At 35.1% G+C, this 24,583-nt stretch overlaps 1 protein-coding gene across 1 annotated transcript in view; it reads right to left on the bottom strand.

Annotated features, from left to right (window-relative positions):
• DPYD (dihydropyrimidine dehydrogenase) overlaps positions 1–24,583 on the bottom strand; it is a 768,719-nt gene that overhangs the window by 180,362 nt on the left and 563,774 nt on the right. The window contains exons 17-18 of the mRNA XM_023641574.2: positions 23,801–23,921; positions 22,877–22,996 (exon numbers count right to left, since the gene is read on the bottom strand). Coding sequence (XP_023497342.2) covers positions 22,877–22,996; positions 23,801–23,921 — 241 coding nt within the window. The remainder of the gene's footprint in view (positions 1–22,876; positions 22,997–23,800; positions 23,922–24,583) is intronic.

Raw genomic sequence — 24,583 nt, 5'->3', positions numbered from 1 at the left:
TGTTCATCCACATGCTTGGCCCATACTACTTGGAGTCATCTATAATTTCCCTTCTTCTCATTTCCAACATTCAATCCATCAGCCAATCCCATTAACTTACCTATAAAACACACCCTGAAGGCAACATTCCCACCCCGCTACTGTCTCCATGCTACCACACACTGGTCTAGGCCACCATTCATTATCTCTTGCCTGGATTCCTACGTTACTCTTCAAGATGATCTCCCTGCCTCCATTCTCATGCCTTACAGTCTGTTTGCCACACAATAGCCATTGTGACCTTTTATTTAAAAATAGAAGTCAGATCATATAACTACCCTAAAAATCAGATTAAAATCCAAAATCTATACCTGGCCCATATGATCTCTGGTTATCCCTCTAATCTCATTATCAACCACTCTCTTGTATGTTCACCTTACAGCACATCACACATCCTCATTGCTCTTCCTGCTCATTCTGCCATCACAGGGCCTGTGTGCTGTGCTTTCTTCTGCCAGTATAAACATGATTTGTGCCCACACTTCTTTCAGATCTTTCCTGACCATACTTTCTAAACTAATCATCATACTCCTCCCTTGTCCCTTATCCAGTCTTTTCCTTATAGAACTTATCATTATATTCCATTAGGTATCTATTTGTTTATTTAATTCCTGTCTCCTCTAGTAGACATTACCCTCCATGATGGCGGAGGGTTTATTTAGCTTGTTCAGTCTTATATTACCGAGCAATTAAAAATAGTAAGGATTTAATAGTTATTGAATAAATATTCAATTAATAAATATTTAATAAAACAGGAATTGTAAACATATTTGAATAACCGATTTCAAGTAATGGCTCAATTTAGCATCCAGATGAATTTTTTTCAAGATCATGCAGTTTGTCTCCTAATCTACTAATCTCTTCTTCAAAATTTAACTGAACATTCATGGGCAATAGCTTACCTTCGAGGTTCCCTCTGGAATGCGTTTTCTTTGGCAGTGCTAATCTATGTATTTAGCTTTTGATCATCTAGTTCACTTTATGTAACTAATTCTGACTAATGTGCCAAAAAAGTGCTCACTGTCACTCATCTCATGACTCAGCCTGTTCCAGAAAATGCAAAGATAAAAAAATATTAAGTTCTCCTTGATTCTGGCTTAACATTTTTCATATCCAGGGATGTTTCTCTCTCCGTCTTGAATAATACCTAATGATCAGTAATGTCAATGAAAGCTTGCCTACTCAGGGACTTCACCTCAAACAAGAAAGTATCAGAAAAGCCAAAGTAATGTGTCAGTCTATAACAGAGCAGTGTTCTTTGAAGTTCCAATTTTTAAAAGTTACATTTACTACCTGACTGCCCTTTACTACATTACAGTTCAGAGCGGCACAACCAGAAACTCCAGAAGGTGAGTGGACAGGGGAAGACACGTGCAATTGTTGTTGATAATATGCTAGACATGACTAAGCTGTGCCAGTTAAATGTTCCCAGTGTTCTTAACTCAATGCCTAGATTTAGAAAGTCAAAGACCAGTGCTCCAATTATGCTCAATTACCTGGTGGTATTACTAACCCCAAAGCAGACTTCCTGCCGTCATTCCCCTCGAAAAGTTTCAAAACTGTGTAAGGGAAATGAGGACAACCAAATGAGGCCAATTTGATGTGTATAATCAGAAAGAAGGCATCATTTAAGAAGGAAACAATGCTCTCTCATACGCTAATGATGCAAAGGGCTAGAGAAATCTAAAATCCTGAATTCTGATAGTGCAGACAAGAATTTATTTCCCTTGCACAAGGAAATTTACTATTAGCTTATCAATTTTAATTGTGTGCATGTGTACACATATACACACAAAACCACACACACATACACATACATATATATTATACATATTACATTCTTATAAGACAATAGTATTTTATAAAAGTTATTTTTCCATAGCTCTTGGTAGACACTAAACTTGAGTTTGCTAATGGCAAGAATTTACTTTTAAAATAATATGTGATATGTCGAATCTCTAAGATATCATGGCTTTTATACTGAAATTTTTCAGAGGATTGTTTTTTAATTATATTCAGCCTAACACACATTTTGGTTGAGTATCGCAGATTCACCAGACCTATATACTCCTTCCTGAAAATCCCACCTAAATGACGGTAAGTAAATATCTCAATAAAATTAGCATAAATGCATGAAGACCAAACAGAATAGGAAGGCATCATCTGTAGATGAGAAATTTTGGAAGATGGAACGTGGGTTGAGAAGTGGTACCAACTTAGCAGAAACCCAACAACATTTACCATGTAGAAGTCCCAAAGAGGCGGAGGACTGTGGAATGCTGTGGGACTGTGGAAGGCAGGGATCACAAGGAGCTGAAAATCGGAACACTGTTTGAAGACTGGTATGAAGAGACAATTGGACCCCAGGTCCCGTCTCTCCCGCTCTGTGCAGTCAGGTTTCTAATGGTCCACTGGAGACCAGAGATTTATTTTTATGAAGGAAGAGTACCAGAGATACACCAGATATCAAAACTAGTGGAAGGCTGCAATTGAGATGATGATGAAAAGGAGGGATATGAAATGAAAGTCTGCAAAATGAACACTGAGATTACCACTCACCCTCCTTCCCTTTTAAATAAGAAGACATATGCTTCCATGATAGAAACTTCAGAATCCTTCTCCTGAGAAACTAGTTATTCTCAGAGAAAAGACCTTAAGATACTCACATTTGTGAGCCCCGGTAAAATGGACAGCTTATTGTTTAATCACTCTACATACAAATTCTTTAGCTGATAAACTTCACTCACAAACTCAGAGCTTCCAATCAGCTTTTTAGCACGTCATGCTTCAAACTGAAGCGAGAAAGAGAGCCCCGAAACCCCAGACATTTCAGAGGGTCTCCTGCATGAAATAGAGAAACCAAAACAAACCATCCAAACAAATAAATGAACAATGATTCAGAGGAAACAGACATCAAGTAAGAATTGAAGGAAAACTGAAAGAAAATAAAAAGTTAATATCCTTAGAAAGAGTAAGAGAAGGCATTACATTCAAAAGATCAGGATGCAATCAAAAAGAAACTCTTGGAAAACAAGAAAGAATTGTAAGAAAATTAAAATATAGCAACCAACAAAAAAATAAGTTGGAGGGCTGAAAATGATATAAAAAAAAACTCTCAAAAGAAAGAACAATAAATCTCTCAAAGGAGAGAACAATAAGATTTAAATAGGAGAAAAAAGATTCAAGAAAATAAGAGAGGAGAATGACTAAAAGAAAGAATAGGAAAAAATGAGGAGGAAAAATTATAACAAAATAACACAAGAAAATTTCTTAGACCTGAAGGTACAAATTTCCAGATAGAAAAGGGCTGAGAGCTCAACAATAAATTATAAGAAAAATCTTGATTGTAAAAATCAGATCATTAAGAATAAAGAGTAGATACTACTAAACAAATCTGAAAGAGGGAAAAATATATATATTACATATACATAAATATTTATAACTCAAAAGAGCAGATACCAATTAAAAACAGATTTTTCAATAAATGATAGAATAAATTGGAATAATGGCTTAAAATGTTTAGTTAAGAATGATTTTTTAATGTGGAATTTTATATTCAAACTAGTAACTATCAAGATAGAATAAAGATATTTGCAAATATGCATAAACTGACAATTTATCAGAATGCTAGGAATATCTTAGGAAGTTCTCAAGCTAAGATCCAGAAAAATAAGTAGATATACTAAGAATGAGGAATATGTGGGACCCAAATAAAGCACCCAACACAAGTAGTAAGTTAAGGGATAGCCCTAAATGACATCAATTAGGCATAAACAGCATAATTTTTTTAAATGTTTATCAAATTACAATTTAACCAATAGAGTGTAAAAATCTCTACTTCACCACCATCTTTTGAATTAATATTCCCTTTAAAATATTTTACCAATCTGATACTCAAAAATAGCTCACTGCTGCTTTACTTTGAAAGTCTCTGCAAACTGAGTTTTAAGTTTTTTTCCCTTGTAGTTATTGTCTGTTTTCATCCTTTGCTCAAAGAACTTAAAAAATCTATCTCTAGTTTAAGCCAGAGTAGCGAAGACCTGCTTTATTGACTTACACCTTGATATCATGCTTAAATTGAGGGATGTCATAAGAAAGCAAACCCATTTATGTTAGTGTGTTGAGGATATAGCTATTATATTACATGGTATTCTCTCTCTTTTTTTTTTTAAAGATTGGCCCTGAGCTAAAATCTGTTGCCAATCTTCGTTTTTTTTTTTTTTTCTTCTTCTTCTTCTCCCCAAAGGTCCCCAGTGCCTAGTTGTATATTCTAGTTGTAGGTCCTCTGGTCCTGCCATGTAGGACATCACCTCAGCATGGCTTGACGAGCAGTGCTAGGTCCGCGCCCAGGATCCTAATCAGCAAAACCCTGGGGCACCGACACAGAGTGTGTGAACTTAACCACTTGTCCACTGGGCCAGCCCTGACATGGTGTTTTCTGAATGAGAAGGCATGCACTTAGTTATGACGCACCTGAACTATTATCTTTTGAACACTGCTTTACATTCAGCTTTTAATTTTGTTCATGGTTTTTTTTATAGGTAGAAGTTTAAAAAGTATAAGCTAATACATTCAACATTTTCATTGTGATATTTTTCCATTTCTGTCATCTTTAGAAAGGTTATCTTTTCCACTTTCAAATAGGGTAAATACTCATCTTTTCTTCTTTTTTTAGTAGTTTAATTTTAGTACAGTTCTTTAACTTTTTAATCTATAATTTATTTTGATGTATAGTATGAAAAAAAGATACAGTAAGATTTTTTCCCGTATAGCTAATTTATCCATTCATCATATGTTTAACAAAACATCTCTTCCCAATTGACTTGAGATTCTTCTTTCATAATATGTTATGTTCTTTGGATACAGAATCTATTTCAGGGTTCTCTGTTTTGTTCCTTGGTTTGTCTGTTGATTCTTGTGCCAGCAAACATTTTCTAATTACCATAATTTTGAAATTGGCTATGTCCTTTTCCACCCTGCTTCTGGTCGAAAAGATTACTTAGTAAGTTTTTTTCCTGTTTGCTCTTGCTTCTGAACTTTAAAATAATTTTGTATGTCTTAGAAAAAAGCTCACTGTAATTTTGTGATTGCATTAAATCTATAACTTAATTTGCAATAAATGTCACATTTACAATAATCAGTCTTTTACTATAAAACATACTATGTTTTGTCATTTATTAAAACCTGATTCTCTATGCTGCAGTTATGTTGTTTCTTTCAGTCCTGTATATTCTTTATAAGGATGAATATTTTATGCTTTTCTTTTTTGTGCTAGTGTGAATGCTAGTATATAGGAAAGCAACTCATGCTTGTATGTCTGCTGGATGGTGCAGGCACTGCTGCACTGAGAGCATAGGCTTTGGAACCAGTCAGACCTGTCCCCAAATAACCATGAACCTGAGCCTCTGGTATAATTTCCCTCACTTATGAACTGATTCTTTGTAAAGGCTGCTTAGCTCAGGGTCTCGTACTCAGAGGCCCTTAATAAGAAGTAGCTGCTATAATACCTTAGTGCCACCTTGTCATTACACTGTCCTGTAATTTTATTAATTCTAGCCCAGTGGAGCAGTGGTTAAGTTTGCATGCTCTACTTTGGCGGCCTGGAGTTTGCTGGTTTGGATCCCGAGTATGGACCTACACACCGCTTGTCAAGCCATGCTGTGGCAGACGTCCCACATATAAAGTAGAGGAAGCTGGGCACGGATATTAGCTCAAGGCCAATCTTCCTTGCAAAAAAAGAAAAGGATTGCCAGCAGATGTTAGCTCAGGGTTAATCTTCCTCAAAAAAAATAAATAAGATTTAATATTTCATTTTGCATTTCCTAAGTATATGAGCAGAGTATCTCCAGATAACTAACCATATTTCCCCAAAATTTATACCTCTTCTTTCATTTTACATGTGCTACATATAAATTCCCAAACAATATTAAATAACAATGCTGATGATGTTATGTACATAATATCCATAACATTAAGCCATCCTTGCATTCCTGGAATATTCTTCTTTGGTCAAGATGGATAATTATTTTAAGATATTATTGAATCTAATTTCTTAGCAGTTAATATACATTTAGATTTAAAAATGAAGTTGATCCAAAATTTTTATTTGGTGCTTTTTAAAAAATCAGCTTTTAATACACTAGCTACATAAAGATTTTTCCATTATAGAAATAATCTGAGACTATTTTTGTAGAATTGGCAAAGAGGAAGCACTATCTAAATGTTACCCATACTTCCCCTTATGAAGTAGGCATTATTCTTATTCCTCTTAGATGGATGAGAAAACTCAGGCAGACAAATGCCAATAAGTTTCCTGAGGTCTCAAAATGTACTAAATTCAAAAGTCAATACTTTTGACCACTGTGCTACTTACTATGACTTTCAAAAATATTGTCTTCTAATTATATTAAAAGACCACGATTCTGTATGTCAGGCCCCAATTTTGAAGATTCACTCATTCAACAATGTTTTCTGAGCACCTACTATATGCGCCAGTCACTGTTCTAGCAACACGAGATACATCAGTGAGTAGAACAGAAAAACATCTCTGCTCCTGGGAAGTTCATATTTTAGTGAGTAGAAGCCAACCATAAACATAATAACTAAGTAAATGATGTGTGGGATGTGCTTAAAGCAATGCTTAGAGGAGAATTTACAGGTTTATATGTTTACACTAAAAAAGAAAAAAAGTCTAAAGTTAATTATCTGTATGTCCAATTTCTACCCTAAGAATCTAGAAAAGAGGAGCAAACTAAATCCAAAACAAAGAGAAGAAAGGAAACGATAGAGGTAAGAAATGAAAAGAGAAAACGAATAAAAGCTAGAGAAAATCAATAAGGCCAAAGGCTGGTTCTTTAAAAGATCAATATTATTAATAACTTCTAACTAGATTGATCAAGAACAAAAGAGAATACATAAATTACCAATATCAGGATTGAAAGAGTATAATAACTATAGATTCTAAGATGCTAAAAAGATAATTAGAGAATTATAAACAAGTAAAGTATACAGTATATGTCCTTTTTAACATTTCACTACTTCAAATACGATAGTTATCCTTAAGCTTTTCAAAAGGCTGTTTCAAATAGTAGTTTATCTTTAAGTTTTTCAAAAGGTTGTTTCACTATATATTTTTTAACTTTCTAAGAATGAGGAAAAATATGTAATTAGGATAAGATACTTTGCACACATGAATCCTCACCCACCTACATTTGTTACTTCTCATAAATTGTTATTTGTTAAAATAATCTGGGATTTATTTATTTACTTATTTTCTTTAGTTATCATTTATTTATTTATTTATTTATTTATTTTGGAAGATTAGCCCTGAGCTAACATCTGCCTCCAATCCTCCTCTTTTTACTGCGGAAGATTGGCCCTGAGCTAACATCTGTGCCCAGCTTCCTCTACTTTATATGTGGGACACCTACCACAGCATGGCTTGACAAGTGGTGCATAGGTCCACACCCGGGATCCCAATTAGTGAACCCCTGGCCACTGAAGTTGAACATGCGAACTTAACCACTGTGCCACCAGGTCAACCCCATAAAATAATCTTGGATTTAGATCTAAGATATTTCCTTTTAAAATTTTGTTAATATTTGTGGCTTCTTTCAGGATTAACTTTGACACAGACATTCAGTTTTAAAACTCAATTTCTAATAATTATTTAGGCGTACATATATGGCTAAGTTTTTAAAAGCTTAACATTTATGCAGTGCCCTTCTAAATCTTGAATTCATTAATTTAATTCAATGGTTCTCATACTTCAGTGTGTGTTAGAATCACCTGGAAGGCTTATTAAAACAGGCTGCTGGGCTCCACACTCTGGAGTTTCTGATTTAGTAAGTCTGGGGTTGGCCCTGAAAAATTTGTGCTTCTAATAAGTTCCCAGGTGATGCTTGCTGCTGGTCCACAAACTATAGTTTGAAAGCCAATTTATCACTCAGTTATTTAGGACATATATCTTCAATAATATTTTTAAAGAATGATATGTTATATTTTCTAAGCCCTTGTATACCTGAGTATTTTCCTCCTGAATTGACACATGAGTATCATGTGTAATTACCCTTGCTCTTAAAATATATACCACTCCATTTTCTTCCGGCATTTAGTGCTGTTGAGACCATATCTGTGGCTAGCCTAATTTTACCTATCTATTCTTATAATTCAAAATATTTTGAAGAATTTGCTAGGTAAAAGTTTCTTTACTGATTTTTTCTGATAATCAGTGAATTCTTTCTAGCTATTTTTTTTTTAAATAGCTCAGCTATGGCCAATCAGTTAAAGTTCTGTGTGCTCTGCCTTGGCGGCCCGGGTTTGCAGGTTCGGATCATGGGTGTGGACCTACTCTGCTCATCAGCCATGCTGTGGAGGCATCCCACATACAAAGTGGAGGAAGACTGGCATGGATGTTAGCTCAGGGCCAATCTTCCTCACACACAAAAAAGAATTTTTAATTTATATCTTTCATTATGAATTAACATAAGAAAAGTGCCTATGAAAGGAATAAAATACAGGAAGTGAGCTTAGAACAGGGACTGGTACATAGCAAGTGCTCAGTAAATGAAAGGTATTACTATTTTTTCTTTAATTATCTGCTGCCCCCCTCCCATCCTGCTACCTTCATCATGAACTCCCGTATGTTCATCACCTTCTCTTTCATGATCTGGATTTCTCTGTCCTGTTTCTCTACATTTTTGAAGCTTCATAAGGCTATCCTCTGCAACACTGATACAAGTTTCCACTGTTTCAATTTTGCTCTGTCATAACAGCAATGTGGATTTTTTTTATGCTACAGTATTTTTACTTCTTTACTGTTTTTCTTTTCTCAACTATTTCCCTATCTGTTTTGAATCTTCTCATCTCAGTCCAATCTGAATTGCCCCTGCTTTTTCTGTCTGCTTGGTTGGGCAAATCCTCTCTTTAAGACTAAAGGTAGACACAGCATTGATGTTCACAGTTCAAAGCCAAAGTGGCAGCATCTAGCAGACCATGGGACTTGGAGACTAAAGTGGGACAGTTTTATCTTTGGCTCCTTGTCTTGATCTCTGATACTCTGTACAGATGGAATATACGTAAAACTGCATAATTTCCAGTGAATGGACACTAGGAATCTTGGAGTCTCTAATTCTACTTGAAGATCTTAGCTTATGAGGATTAGAGCTCTTAAACATCAGGCATTGCCTCCAGCTACCCGCGCTACTCTTCACAGAGAGACGACATCTTCATTCATTTTGGAGTCTATCGTATGGTACTGCAAAAACAGCCATCCTGTTTGCCTTAAAGTAGAAAAAAAATGCTAAATGCTTCTTGCCTGTCTTTATCTATTCGTGGTTAGGAAAAAAAAAAACTGGACCACTTATTGAAAATGACCTTATTATAATAACAGCTCTTTTCATGCATCCAATCATATACACATGCTCAGAAATAACAGGTCAGGAATTAGGAGTGGCAAAGAAGGACTTCCAATGATATATCCCACCCCCAAAATTTAATCCCCATAAGTAAAGCTCACCAAACAGAAAGTTAGCGAAAATTGCTTGACAATTACGATAAGTGGCTAAAAGCCAACTTTTTGTCATTCCTTTGAATTTTTGTCACTCTTTATGTCTTCGTATATTTTAATGAGAATTTTGGAAAGTCCATCTGAGGGTCTATTCATTTAAAAATACAAATTATTATTAGAATGATCACTGACTAAATTTAACTTATCAAAGATACATTGGTTCATTTCATTCTCCCTAAAACAAATATCTCGAATTTTTATTATACAAAAGTATTGCATTTTGTAATGGTGGCACTCCCCATATTAAGTTTTTTATTCTCCTCAAAATGGGGACTGAAGATCTTAGGCATAGAATCCCCTGGGATTCCTGTTGAAAAAAGTATATATTCCTGGCGTCACCTCAGATCTAATAAGTTAGATGCTCTCCGGGCCCAGGAACCAGCATACTCAACAAGCTCACAGATGACTATTACCACAATAAAGACTTTACTGGTCCCTGCTATATTATAAACTTATATAAAAATGGTGAAAGTAAAGAAAAGTCTTTTGGGAATGATTTAGAATAAGGTACAAGGAACAAACATGCCGATACACACACGCAGTATTTCTACAAAAATGTTACTATACCCTCATCTAGTATAAACTTGCTTTTAAAACAAAGATTTAGTGAGCTAGAAGGCTAAAACAAAAATATATTTCAACTACTCAAACTATCATGGCTAGCCCAATTCATTTCTATTATGTTTTTATTTTATACTAGTTAATAGAGAAATTTATAATTCCATTTTAATACTGGACTAAAGGAAAAGACCAAACATTTGGAACTAGTGAATAAAAATCCAGCACAGAAATAATTAGGACCATTAAACCTTTGGCATCTGCCTTGAAAAGTACATATGTTTCTTTGTGTTATTTCTTAGTATATTAACATGAGAAATGCATGAAGTACAGAGGTTAATAGAAATACTGAGAGGCTTACTAGACCACTTACAGTATAATTGTGACCTGTCATTACTGTGAATTTTTTTAAACAGTGATTAATCTCAGCGTTATATTTATAGATTATTTTCAGTCTAAATTTTTTTTGTGAAAGAAATACAAAACTGTGTCTCTATATTTTCATCCACAATGTGTTAAGAACATTACAAAAGCACAACAGAGTAAATTAATACAGAATGAGCAGGGGTGGTGAAGCCGCTGTGACACAGTGGTTAAATGTATAGTGTTAAGAGTCAGTCAGCATGAATCCCAATACACCTAGATACCAGCTGTGTAACGTTACAGAACTTACTTGACTTCTCTGTACCTCAATTTCCTTTTCAGAAAAACAGTTCACTAATTGTGACCATCTAACCAGGTTTTTGTAGTGATTAAATGACATAATATGTGAAAAACTCTTAGCATCTGGGGCATAGTAAGATGGCCGTATTCTAATAGTTACATTTTCTTATTCAGTTACCGAAAACTCACCAGCAAATCAAGATGGATGGAAGAGATTGAGGCAGTCCAATCTCCTAAACCTTCTGATTGTACACTGCTTAATATTAAGAATCAAATGCTGTTTCATGCATGTCTACAATGTGCCTATAACCTTCCTAGGCTTTGGAGGATATGATGAAGAAACAGCCATGACTCCTGCTTTATAATCCAAACAAGTCAGTCATTAACCAGATGTGCTAAATGAACTGAGAGCAATTTAGGAACATTCCTTGGATCCTTGACTTCTCACCTATACATTTCTTTTTAAATTAATTCATCCTGATTAAAATGTATCATACTATATCATGTCAGATGTGTTCTAAGAGGGTTTCACCTTCTCATTTTATTTATCTTTTGCCTTGTTTTATTTTAAATCAGGGAAAGTGAGAAATGGTATAGTTTCATTTTTCCCTTTCAGAAAGGGCTTAGCAGAGGTTTTCTGGCTCAATTTCTTCCCCACCTCACCACCTTCAAAATGTCCTTCTCTTTCTCCCCACCTAAGGAAAAAGTAGCATCTCTGAATTACTTAGTAGTGCTTTTTGCAAGCTCAGTTGAAATTATAAAGGAGATGATACTGCTGCTGGGGAAAAAGATGGATCTGTCCAAAAAGAAGGTGAGACAGTTGCAGGAACACACAGTCATTTGTAACTGACTGAAGATTACAAAGAAGAAATTAAGAAGGACACCAAAAGTTTCTTCTCAGCATCACCGTTGGACCAAGCCCTCAGACAGTTTATCTAAGTCAGTAAGAAATAAAATTATATATTGCTATATTGATGACAGCTTCATTTCAAGTGAACGCTGCATGCTTACACTTTAAGAAAAATGCCTGAATGCTTCCTGTCATTTTTTTGTTCTTTGGAATGAGTTCAAGAATTTTTCCCTAATTCACCTATTTGACTCAATTTTCCAATATGGAGACACAGTGATATAGATAATAAGGGATGGAATTTTGACAATGGTCACAGAACAGTACTCTCATTGATTTTCAAATCCAGATCGAATAAATTTTAGATTAGTAAGTGACATTTGTAGTCTATTAGAATTTAATGAGTATACCATATTTAGACAGAGACCTACCATGGCAGATATCAGATGAAGATATTGATAAAAAATGCTAGTGTTCATCTTTAGAAACAGATCTGAGTTTGAATCCAGACTATGACACATTCTGGCTCTGTAAACTGTGGCAAATTGCTTAACCATCTGGAGTTTGAGTTTCTAAGTTCATAAATGGACCCAATGATATCCACCCTGGTGGGTTATTTAAATAAGAATGCATATAAAGTGTTCAATACAGAGCTGGGCGCATAAATATCATATCATTCAAAGGTCTTGATATTCCCACATAGCTGCTAACCATTGCTGGAATAGCCAGTGCTGAGCAATGAAAAATTGATGACCAATTTTGTCAGTAACACAAAAGACTGGCAATATAAATTTTCAAATACTACCGTTAGCACATGTTAACTCATATATTGAGATTTATTAACCCATGCTTGAAAATTTTCTTAAAATTGCTGGTGCTACTTTAAGAGACATAGTTAAGTTCATGTAAAAGGGAAAACCAAGGTACTGCTTAGGTATCATTAAGTTGTATGAAGATTAGATGAAATAATTTAGTGGTCTTTCTTATAGATGTATGTACACCCAGTATTGCAATTCACACATAAGTATGCACCCCATGGGTAAACTGATTTTTTTTTTTTAAAGATTTCATTATTTTCCTTTTTCTCCCCAAAGCCCCCCGGTGCATAGTTGTATATTCTTCGTTGTGGGTCCTAGTTGTGGTATGTGGGACGCTGCCTCAGCGTGGTCTGATGAGCAGGGCCATGTCCGCGCCCAGGATTCGAACCAACGAAACACTGGGCCGCCTGCAGCGGAGCACGCGAACTTAACCACTCAGCCACGGGGCCAGCCCCTGGGTAAACTGATTTTAAGGGGATTATTTACTAGATCTCCAATTCCCATATGTATTATTTTATATGCCTGAGAAAGAGTGCAGTCAAAACATCATGCTGGTTCTTCTGTTCCCAACTTCTGTGTATCAACAGTGCTGTCCATTTTAGGAAAAAAGCATTGTCCTCAATGATCTCAAATATTACAATGACCTATTGCCCTACAGTGTAAAAATTCTGAGGTACCAAACAAAATGATAACTCAAACTAGTGTTGTTGGTTTTAAGGAAGTGACTTATGATTGGGTAACAAATATTTTTGCAAATTAGGTGACTTCCAAGTTACCGCTTCAAAAAAATTGAAAGAGGAGCTCATCAAATTGCCTAACTGTTTTGGGTGATGATCACTAAGTAATTTTTAGTAATTTGTAACATGGAAAGTTTTCAAAAATCTGAGTGAAATGACCCATAACAAAATTCCTTCCAGTCTCCTTTAATTATTTAGACAAACAAGGATTTTCAGCATTCACATCTAAAAAATAAAAGTAGAATAGAATGATGCTGAACCCTAACATTTTCAGGAATAATATGCATCAATGGATACATGATCAAATTGTTTCAAAAAGCCATTTTTTCTCATTAAGAAATGGATTCCCAATAAAATTTACTTTCATGTTGGATAATCATCACTATTTATATTTATAGTATGATAAAGTATAAATTATAAATTGTAACAATATAAAACAAAAAATTTATCATTAAAGCCTTAATGCATAAATTTTAAAAACATAAACGTTCACTTCTAGACATACATTTTGTTAAGAGAAATTCAATAGGGTGATCCATTAAAGATGTTCAACCTTAAAAATATACGAAATCAGGATAAAATCTGGGGAGGAAGCGGATTGGAAACACTAGTTCCAGGGGAAAGAAATGATGTAAAACTTCCAACTATTATTTCAAGCTTGCTAATATAATTTTAAAGAAGTGATGATGGATATACAATCATTGTGCTATTTAGACTCTATTAGATTTATTTAAAAGAGTGAAGTAGTCATTTCATTTTAAGAATTAATATTTGCAGAATGTGGGAGATTATGTCTTTTGCTATCACTTAAACTTGTGGCTAAACTTTGCAGGGTTGACTTAAAATGGGTGAGAGGTACATAGTTCATAAATTTTTTTCTTTTGTTTGGTTTTGTTTTCTTCAGGATTGGCACCTGAGCTAACATCTGTTGCCAATCTTCTTTTTTTTTTCATCTTCTTTTTCGCCCCAAAGACTCCCAGTACATAGTCGTATATTCTAGTTGTGAGGGCCTCTGGTTGTGCTGTGTGGGATGCTGCCTCAACATGGCCTGACAAGTGGTACCATGTCCATGCCCAGGATCCGAACTGGAGAAACCCTGGGCTGCTGAAGCGGAGTGCACCAACTTAACCACTTGGCTATGGGGCTGTCCCATATAATTTTTTAATGTAGGGTATTTGTGAGCATAAAAATTTGAAGAACACTGAAGTAATGTGTGCAAAATCCTTACACCCATTGAATCAGTGCTGGACTCTCAAAAAGCATAGTAAGTGAAGTTAAGCTGGCCGTTGCCTCCTCTATTTCAATCCTAACTTTTCCTGTATCCTGACTCCTGTATCATCCTGGCAGTTTGCACCTTTGAGTATCAGATACTGCAAGGATCTCTTAAGGGTTCACTCTGCCCCACAATTAAGGATCTCTTGGAATTTTGGGTGTAGTTTGCCATCAGACATTCACATGGTGCTAACTTGTTGGTGCTGCATACCAGGACACTCCTCCATCCAGGAAGGCTGCAGGCAGCTTCTTTCCATGGTTGACAAACAGTATTTCAAACAGGCTATAAACATGACTTTGGGAGGCTCTGGGTGCATAATGTAACTATGGCACAGACACTGTGCATTGAAACAGCTTATCCCCACAACATTGGTTTTCTCTCTTCTACTGATAAAAGGATACCATTGTTTGGAGACCACAGAAAAAAAGGTAAATGAAGACAGAAAAGAAGGAGGTGACCAATACTGTTGTCTCCTACGTTTTAAATTCTGAGAACTAACCAGGTTCAATGATATGTAAGTGCTTATTCTAGAAGAGAACTGTTAATATTTTAATATTTAATATGTCAGTATCTATACAAAGTCAAAACAAAAACCAATATTTCACAATTGCGAGCTTAATTTTACCCTTGTCTGTCTTTGACATCTGTGTCCTTTTCAAAGGACTACTAATATCCGTAAGTTGTCTTTAGTAGCACTTAGAATGGACTCTCTTTGCATAAACAATGCTTTGCATTCAACATTTAATCTTAAATGGAGTGACATATTCTTTCTATTCTGAGACCTCAAACACTATGTTCTACTACTTTTCCTAAGAATGAATTCTGACTGTATTTACTACAATTTGTTTTGGATACTTAGCTATGGGCAGAGATTCTGCATTTATTAATGTAATACCATGATTCTCTAATTTTACCATTGATTAAAGCATTTGACATTGTTTTGGAAAAAAGAAGTTCAAACCAAAATGCTCAATGACACTACCTTTCCGTCATCTACTGCTTAATGCAGATTCTCAGGCCCTCCCAGGTTTATGTATCAGAAACTCTGGAGGAGAGGTTCAGCAATCTGCAGTCTAACAAGGCCTCCAGGTTCTGGTGCATGCATAATTTTGAGAACCACTGATCTACTGGAATCTCACCTCACCAAAAGGACTTCCTTAACTAAAAATCAACTGGAGTTTAGAAGTTAAATAAGAATATTTCCCTTATCAACATACATGAGTCTGTATACATAAAAGAATCATACATATAAGTCCTAAGTCCAAAAATTAAGGGTTAATCTAATTTTTATTATGTGATCCAGCATTTACTTCTAGTGTGTTTCAAGATCTTCAACTCCTGAGAGACAATGACATTTTGATACGTCTCTAGATGTTAGGGATAAACGTATTGGGCTTTATAGTAAGAGCGATGCTGGAGAGTTTGGTCTGATGCTTAGGGATTTAAGACAACGAATGGATAAAGATGGTGAGGAATCTCATTCTAGTCATGCCCTCCTTTCCTAATTTCCCTTTTCACTGTTTGGTCTTCTTCCTCTTTTCCTTAGGGAGCCAAGTGATTGATAGCCTAATCCAATGGCTGTGTTACAGCTGCCTCAACTAGGACCCTTTTCCTTATCATTAGCAGTTAGCCTATGGTTAAATTCACAGCTCACTGCTTGGTACAGCCCCTGAGATTTAAGGGTCTGGCCTTTAGAAAATATTTAACATAAAACTGAAATCTTGACATACTGAGAACTCAGTTCTCTGCAAGGCTTCTTTAATTAATCCAATGTAATGTACCATTGTTCTGTATGAGACTATGACATGGTGAACTGTTTCTGAAGCTTACAGAGATGTGTAGTTCTAAATTAAACAGCCACTGACGTGTACCTACACTGATTTTTTAGTACAGTAGATATGCATGAATCTGTGAATATTTAAATTCAAGCTCAAACAGTGACACAATACTCCCTAGTTTTACTTTCATAATAGAACATTTTTTGATTAATTTCAAGCTTGAAATCATTCTTTATGGAAAAAACACACACAGAGGAAAGAAATTTAATAATTCATTAGCACTGCTGCAAAGGTAAGTTTTCTTAATATGCTTGTCAGAGTCCTTTGGTTTATAAAGTCTATCAAATATTTTCTTAGGAGCTGGTACAGACATTAATTTATTTTCCTAATTTTGAACAAAGAAAAAACACATGATATCCCGATGTCCATGAATTTGTTGGTTCTTAAATACTATTTGATTTTATTATTAATCTGCGGGACAATAGTTATTTTAAAATACCTTAGGAAAGGATGTAGACCTTGATCTATGCTTTAAACCTTTGCCCTTGCTCCAGTCCATCGATGAGCTGTAAGCATCTATGAATATGGCAGCTGAGTCCCAGATGAAAAATTATGCATCTCATAAACTGCTATTCTGCTGAAATGTCAAGCCAAGGCAAGGCTGTACCTCAAACTCAGCACTTGGCATTTTCCTTCTGTCTGCTTTGTTGCCATGAAGCAAACATGAACAGTGAGGATTTGTGTAGGGCAGGTAGCAGGCGAGCTCACTGTCAAAAATCTATTATTAGGGCTCTGATCTCCTGCACAGACCAACGACGGCCAAACAGTGAGAAACTCAGGCTCCAGGAAAGGCAATATAATGCAAAAGGAGATTCTTTGGGAATCTGTATATGAATATATTCAAATGAGCATGATTTAAATGAGAATCATTCTAATGGTGAGCGTCTCTCAACCAAACTGATAATTTATAATGAAAATTGTAATTCAGCATCTTTATTTGATATGTCTACTTTTGACTGTTCTGCAGATATACTACATATATTTATATAACAAGGTCTTTAATAATTTGATCAAATTTGTGATAGTCTAGGAATGCTTTTACATATGTGAATAATAGCCTAATTTTTTGCATTATTTTGGTACACACAAAAAATAAGAGATGAGCAAGTACAAAATGGAAGGCTCTCCTTTTAATTATTCTTTTTGGCATGATTTATCACTGCTTTTTTATTCATTTAAATATTATCTCTATCTATCAGGTTAATTTAGACATTTCAGTCTTAAAATCTAAGCTGTTATTGATAAAGATAGTTAGAATAGATAGCTTAAATTTTATGACAGATAGTAGGCGTGTTTTTCTAAAAGGATTTTATGCATCCATAATCATGTGATTGACACATAAAAAAATCCAGCCCATTAAGAACTACTTCATATAAAAAAATACCAATACTGGGGGCCGGCCCCGTGGCCAAGTGGTTAAGTTCGTGTGCTCTGCTTCGGCGGCCCAGGGTTTCACGGGTTTGGATCCTGGGCTCGGACATGCCACCATTCATCAAGCCATGCTGAGATGGTGTCCCACACACCACAACTAGAAGGACCTACAACTAGAATATATAACTATGTACTGGGGGGCTTTGGGAGAAGATGAAGAAATAAAACCCCCAATATTGCATTTTATGATTTAATTGTAATTTCATGATTTAATTGTAATTTAATTGTAATGTACAGTGTAAGAAGTTAAAGCAATCCTGCCAAAATCTTCAATTGTTTGCACTGTGAAATAGTTATTCAAAGCAAAATGTTACTGAAAGTTCTGGGTTTCCAATCCATTATATGTTTTGCCATCTTCCCAAATTTACACTAATAAATACATCAAAATAGGTTTAAGTTTATGATTGGAGTGGGTTACACTGGACGTTTTTTTTTTTTATGTGGGGTCCAGTAGCTAAGCACATGAGTCACTGCATGGTCCCTATGATTCAAGCCTAAGTGACTGTTTTAAAAACAAACAAAATTTGCAGGGTTGAGTCAATGCTTAAGATCCTTTTCTTTAAGCTACTATATTGATTCACTCAAGTTTTCTAAACCATACACTTTGTACTTCCGGCCCGACTCTGGCACAGAGTTACAAATTACTAGAGGAATTTCTAACTTGTATTTTCTTTTGTTGGTATTTCCCATGCTGCCATTACAAGGAAATCATCTTTAGGAGGCTTATAACCATAATAGCTCAGTCACAGTTCAGTGTCCAATAGCCCACAAAGCTAGACTTCAAGTCATTCATCATTTATTTGTAGAATGTAAGAGCATTTATGTAGTGTGCCATTACCATTTGTTGAGAAATACATAACCATTTCTTAAACCTTCTGTGATATCCTACATGTGAATAGCACACTTGGATTCCTGAAACAGAGATTAAGTCTTGAGGGTAAACTTTAATAAAGTTTATAAGTAGTAATATTGAATAAAATGTTTTCTATTGTTTTAATTAAGTTGATACAGAATTAATACTATCAAACGAGCATCCAAAATTTGAAATAAGAATTTATTTTTTTGATAAAATAAAACAAATTTGGCAAATATAATAATTTAAAACAATCAGTTAATTTTTTAAGCTTGTAGGAGTAAATTATATTGAGCCGAAAGCATCTATAATCATTTCAAAGCACCTTCTGCAGAGAAATTTCAGAACTTTTCCCTATGTGTGGGTATGTGTGTGTGTTTATATGTATAACAAACAAAATACGTACAGGGCAATGTAATATGCCCATCCCCCATTAATAAAAAGGAGCATTTAAAATGCAATAAGGAACAACAACAAAAACTTCTTCAAATGAGTTTACCCCACTGAAAGATGCTTGATTACTGTTTCTCCTGATGCAACTGTAAATGAATAAAGGTTATCCTTGCGAAGTCGGTTGCAAAAAAGACATATCTTTATTTATACCATGCAGGACTCATTCTTAACCATCTCTAAAAGAATCTTATCCATAGGGAGGACTTCATGTGAAAATGTTACATCACAGCTGGATAATGCCATTTATATAGATGATAGTAATCACTCAGTTATCGGCTATCTTAAGACACCCTCATTATTTGAGGACAAGGTCAAGAAAAAGGTCAAAATTTGTAACTAAAACAAGAAAAAAATAAACCAAAACTAGGAAAAATAATGAGTAATTATGCAAGGACTGAGGGAATAAATGTTAATGATGAGATTAGTGTTTCTTCCAATCAAATAAATAAAACCATGCAATTCCCCCCACTCAACAAAAAGCAATAATCTACTCAACTGTGTGATGATACATGAATAAACTGCTGTTTGATGTTAACAAAAGTTTTCTGCATGGAGTCTAGAAAAAGGAAAGTTAGGTGGTAACAACTTACAGTATCAAGTTTCTATTATCCAAAGGAAGGTAGAGAATATTGATCCTTTAGAGTTAATGATTTAGACATAAGTACTTGTATGGTGGATAGCTTTATTAGCCATCCTAGTTTCCTGAAAATATTTCTTATGAATACCGAACAGGCTTTCTTTTGATACTGTTCTCACTATGAATTCACCTTTAATTCTATAACTCAACCTTTAATGGCCTCATACTGTGAGCATGAATCATACTGGATATTCCTCCCATAATTGAAATTCAGGTTTATAAATCATGCTATTATGAATTTGGTTCGTACATTTTGCCACCTGCCCCCATTCCAATCAAAAATAAGTTGGAAAGATACAGTTTCTAAAATAATAAAGCTGATGATGAGACCTTGGAATAGATCCTAACTCTCCCTCTTGATATAAATTTTAAACTACAAGGAGCAGAAGTTACTGTATTTAATGACTTCTATAGGCTTACTGATTTATTTTATTTAACGAAGGGACCTCCCTTTAAGATAACAACTTTCAGACTTTTTCTGAAGTTAACCACAATGAAAAATGCATTTTACATCATGACTCAGTATAGAAATGAATATGCATGTGCATATTACATGTATAACTGAATGTATTATGTGTATAACTGAAAAAGATATTTGATGAAACAATGTTTATCCCAACTGTATGCAAAGAATTCTGACGTGTTTTCTAATCTAATTCTTTAAAAACATTGATTATAGTTCATTAAACGATTCGATAGTACACATGTGAGTTGAGAACAAGTTTGCAAAACCCCGCTGTAGAGTACTCTAGAATGCAGACTAATCATATTTGAAAAAATTCAACTGACATCCCTTACCTGAGGGTCTGTCTTCCCAGTGCTAGTCACTGCTCCTTAATAGCTAATGTGTTTTAAAAGAAGGACATTAAAGAAATGTTATCGTTTTTCTATAGCACATGCACTAACCCACGTACCTCACTATTTCCCCATTTAAACAAAACAAAACCTTTTCAAATAGCGAAAATCTTATTCTGAGAAAAAATAATAAAGACTGAATAAAGAGCTAGAGAATATTGAAAGGGAAAAATGTCCTCTTTGGCAATGGAAAGTATGTGTAGTATTTCAGGTGGCTGTCCAAAATTGAACTCTATCTAGCTTTCGCTTTGGAAAAAAGTCTGTAATTCAAGCAGCTCCTCTAAAAGCAGACATTCCAGTGCTCTGAGGGAACACTTGGGAAAGTCTTAGCGCTGTGCTGTGGAAAATTTTTTTAAAAATCGTATAAAGATAGGTGGCATCTTTTGTGTGATATAGTCTATATTGGAGCAGGATTTGAAGTCCTGAAAGCCATATTGATAATACTAGAAATGGTATTTAGCTATTTTGATATTTTCATCACTCTTGTAATTTGAAACCATTATTATTTGACACAATTTTGCTAGGCTAAGTTTTGCTATAACTCATTCTGAAGGCGCTCTGTTATAGAACTTCTTTCTATCCTGAAATATATTATCATTGCCTCCTTAAAATGCTTTTCAGATTCTATTACCTTTAAATAAAAGCAAACATTACTCTAAAGAAGAAAAACTCTATTAATTTTGTCAATCTGGAGAGGGGCTATTTTCAAAACGGATTGTTTAACGTGAAGGGACCTTAATATAGAAGCTATTAGAAATGAGGTACAAGCCCTTAAAAATGTTAGGGACTTTTTCTTGTTTAAAATGAAAGTTCCACCCAGGCTTAGCAAAGCTTATAGCCCAAGTGGATATTTATATATGAATTTATAAATCTTAGAAATAGAGTTTTATGGAAATATTAACAGGCCCTGAGGTATGGCTGAACTTGTTTTCAGGTACTGCTATAATTTCCAGTGCACGTATGCTTAAAGACTAAGACACAAAAGACTTTTCCTAATGCTGTATTTTCATAGTTTTATTAGACTGAGTTATAGTATGAGAGAATATCCAGAAATTGCAGCTTAAATGAGAAAACTTGAATGGTGTTACTTATATAAAATACTACTGCAATAGTTCTTTTATTAATTTTTAATGTTCAGCACCCTCTGCGACCTCCTTTATTCTCTTGCTGTCAACATGGCAGGCTGGAAAAATTGAAATGGGCTGACAGAAAACATAGTGCACGTTACAGCCCAACTCTGGAGGCTCTCGACTCTCTTTCTGTGGCACATGCTAACGTGGTCCACGTTATTCTGCATTACAATAATCTTAAAGGCCCTGTTTGATAGCTCCTGATAAAAGAAAGCTGTGTCTGGACCCTGAGCAGGTGCTCCTTGTCAGACTTCCTCTTTCTGACATTGCAGGAATGGGAATGGCATTCAATTAAAAGCAGAATGCAATCTTTTTTTCTAATCATGGCTTATAGACACACTTCAAGCTCTCAAGACATAATACCTCAGCATGGATAGTGCTTTATTTGTGTCTTTCCAGCCTCTTCCAAAAACACATTTTGGTCTGATTCTGCAATGTGTTTCTTAAACAGTGGGACACTGCTATGTTATGTATATTTACCACTGTCTCTATCACCAAGGAGACTAATCCCCATACCAGTACAGTCAAGAACCACACAGCATTGTCTTTGCAAGACCAAGTTTCATGTTGTCACAGCAACAGAGTGCACAGAGCGAAGATACTGAATGGGACTTTGGGATTAAAATTTCTCTTTCTGTTTTAAATGCAAGTGTTCAGTGATGAGAAAGGATATGCAAAGGTGTGGGGTCTGCAAATGTCTTGTCAGCTGAAGCTATAAATGCCACGGTTTAATGGTTTGTTGGAAGCAGTTGTGAAAGCAAGATTTTTTTGAAGAAGGTAGATTTCAAAGTTGTAGGAAGACTAGAAACTAACCCAGACTATGAAAAAGATATGATAATCAGGGTGCTTATATTTTTCTCTTAGAAGGGCATGGTGTTAGCCTTTACTAATAAGTGACAAGACGATTGTGACAATGAGAAATTCTGAGGAAAGCACAGAGCACAAGAGAATAGAATTTGTGTAAAACCCTATCTCAGTATTCCCTCATCTTGCGCTATCAGTCACTTGAGCCTTCCCACTCAATCTGCTCCATCTGTCATGACTATTAGGAATTTTGACCAACAATGAGATAAGAATTTGGGATCAGAAAAGACATGATACACTTGCTTACAACATGATCTCCTGACTTTTCAGCAACCTCCAAGGAAACAAAACGCAAGGAGAGGGAACACCTACCAGACACTCCTCCGTATGTAGTGCGCTTCCCAATGCCCACTGCAGGCCAGGGGGTGCCATCGGCTTTTAATTCCATCAGACCTGAGACAGTGTTGGTGGCTGTAACACCATCTGCACCACCTAGGAAAAACACATCAACATTTACCTGTAGTTCCTAGAGAGAAAATGGTTAAAACCCATTCAAACCCCACAACCTAGGAAAATGCACACTCTACATTTTCTTGAAAATATTTCTCCACCTCAAATGTCTTCACCAATTTCACTCCTACAATTATGCTTAAAATGCTAGACATAAAAAATTTTTAATTACCACCACTTCATTTTTCCAATTATTATACAGATTTGTGAATGCCCAATGTTTGTATTCAGTATTATTTTCCAGGTAATTTACAACGTCTTTGCAAATCAGGATGCAATTTCCATCGGAGAGAACACGAGCATATATGATTTACTTATGTGATAGATATTTATTAAGCATAGGTTTAAGGCAGTGTATTAGGCCCTATCAAATATAAAGGGAACTCCTAAGAAATTTCACACTTGCAAGCTGGTATCTTTTTTTTTTTTTACTTCATTAAAGGTTCAAGTGCTGTCGCTGAATTGTTACATTATGAATCATTTATTTTGGAGTCGTTACTGTGACTGTGGTTTTGTTTCATAACTCCGTGTATGAAACAGGTGTTTATCAGGGAAAATTAGAAATATTCTTGTTTTCCCAGGCTAAAGTTTGGAGTCCGTTTACTAGCTTGCATCTAGGTGTGAATCTACTGCATTTATGAGATCAAATGCTCAATTGAATACTTTTCTTAAACTCCAAACAAAGATATACACATATATTTGTGAATAAAGATGTACTTTCATATGGCTACATCACTCAAGTGCCTACTTACATAACTAGGCAATTGAGGCAAGTCCAGTTCTTACCTTCTTTCGCAGCTCTTGCAATGCTTACGATATCAGTGACATTTGGGGTCAATTTGGCAAAAAAAGGAACCCGAACAGCTTGCCTAACCCAGCGACAGATGTTCCGCACCAGCTCTGGATCCTGTTCAAATAGGTCAGTTAAATATAGAATATAATTAAAGAATTGCGACCAAAATGTGTACCAGAACAACAGCAAAGCTGGAGATGTGCAAGACAAATCCAACTTGACAATGAGCTACATGATATATTTCTCAAATTCCTCCTCAGTATTACACCTAGACTCATTAGGGAGCTAAGGTTAACACGCTTCAAGTGAACTGCAAATTCATCACATAAAGGTTAAATTCCTAAAGGGAGCCTTTGGAAAATAAAATTACAAAGACCCAAATGGAAGAAAGTATTTCCCATGCCACTTAATAATATCAGGAATAAAACAAAAACTTCTGGTGGGAAGTTTGGGAAACATTACAGAATTTCTGGTGGCCTCATTGGCTTAAACGTAATAAAAAATACTTAAATTTCTGACTCCTGGGTGAATGATATTAAATCTGAAGCTTGTTGTTTTCATTATTAGAAGACTTAGTCTTGTTAAAGTGCCTTCAAAAGAAAATTTGTGACTTTCTAATCAATCAAATTCTGATATATAATATATACTAATACGGAATAATTCAGCCTTGGATTATACACGAGCTGATCAGTAACTTTAGCTTACTTTTGTAAATGTTACCAAGATCTGTGCCGCACTTTTCAACATTCATCTACTTGAAAGAATTGATCAAAATG

The sequence above is a fragment of the Equus caballus genome, chromosome 5 (assembly GCF_041296265.1).
Source record: "Equus caballus isolate H_3958 breed thoroughbred chromosome 5, TB-T2T, whole genome shotgun sequence".
NCBI lineage: Eukaryota > Metazoa > Chordata > Mammalia > Perissodactyla > Equidae > Equus > Equus caballus.
Note: the sequence above shows the minus strand (reverse complement) of the source record. Positions and strands in the feature narration are given on the sequence as shown.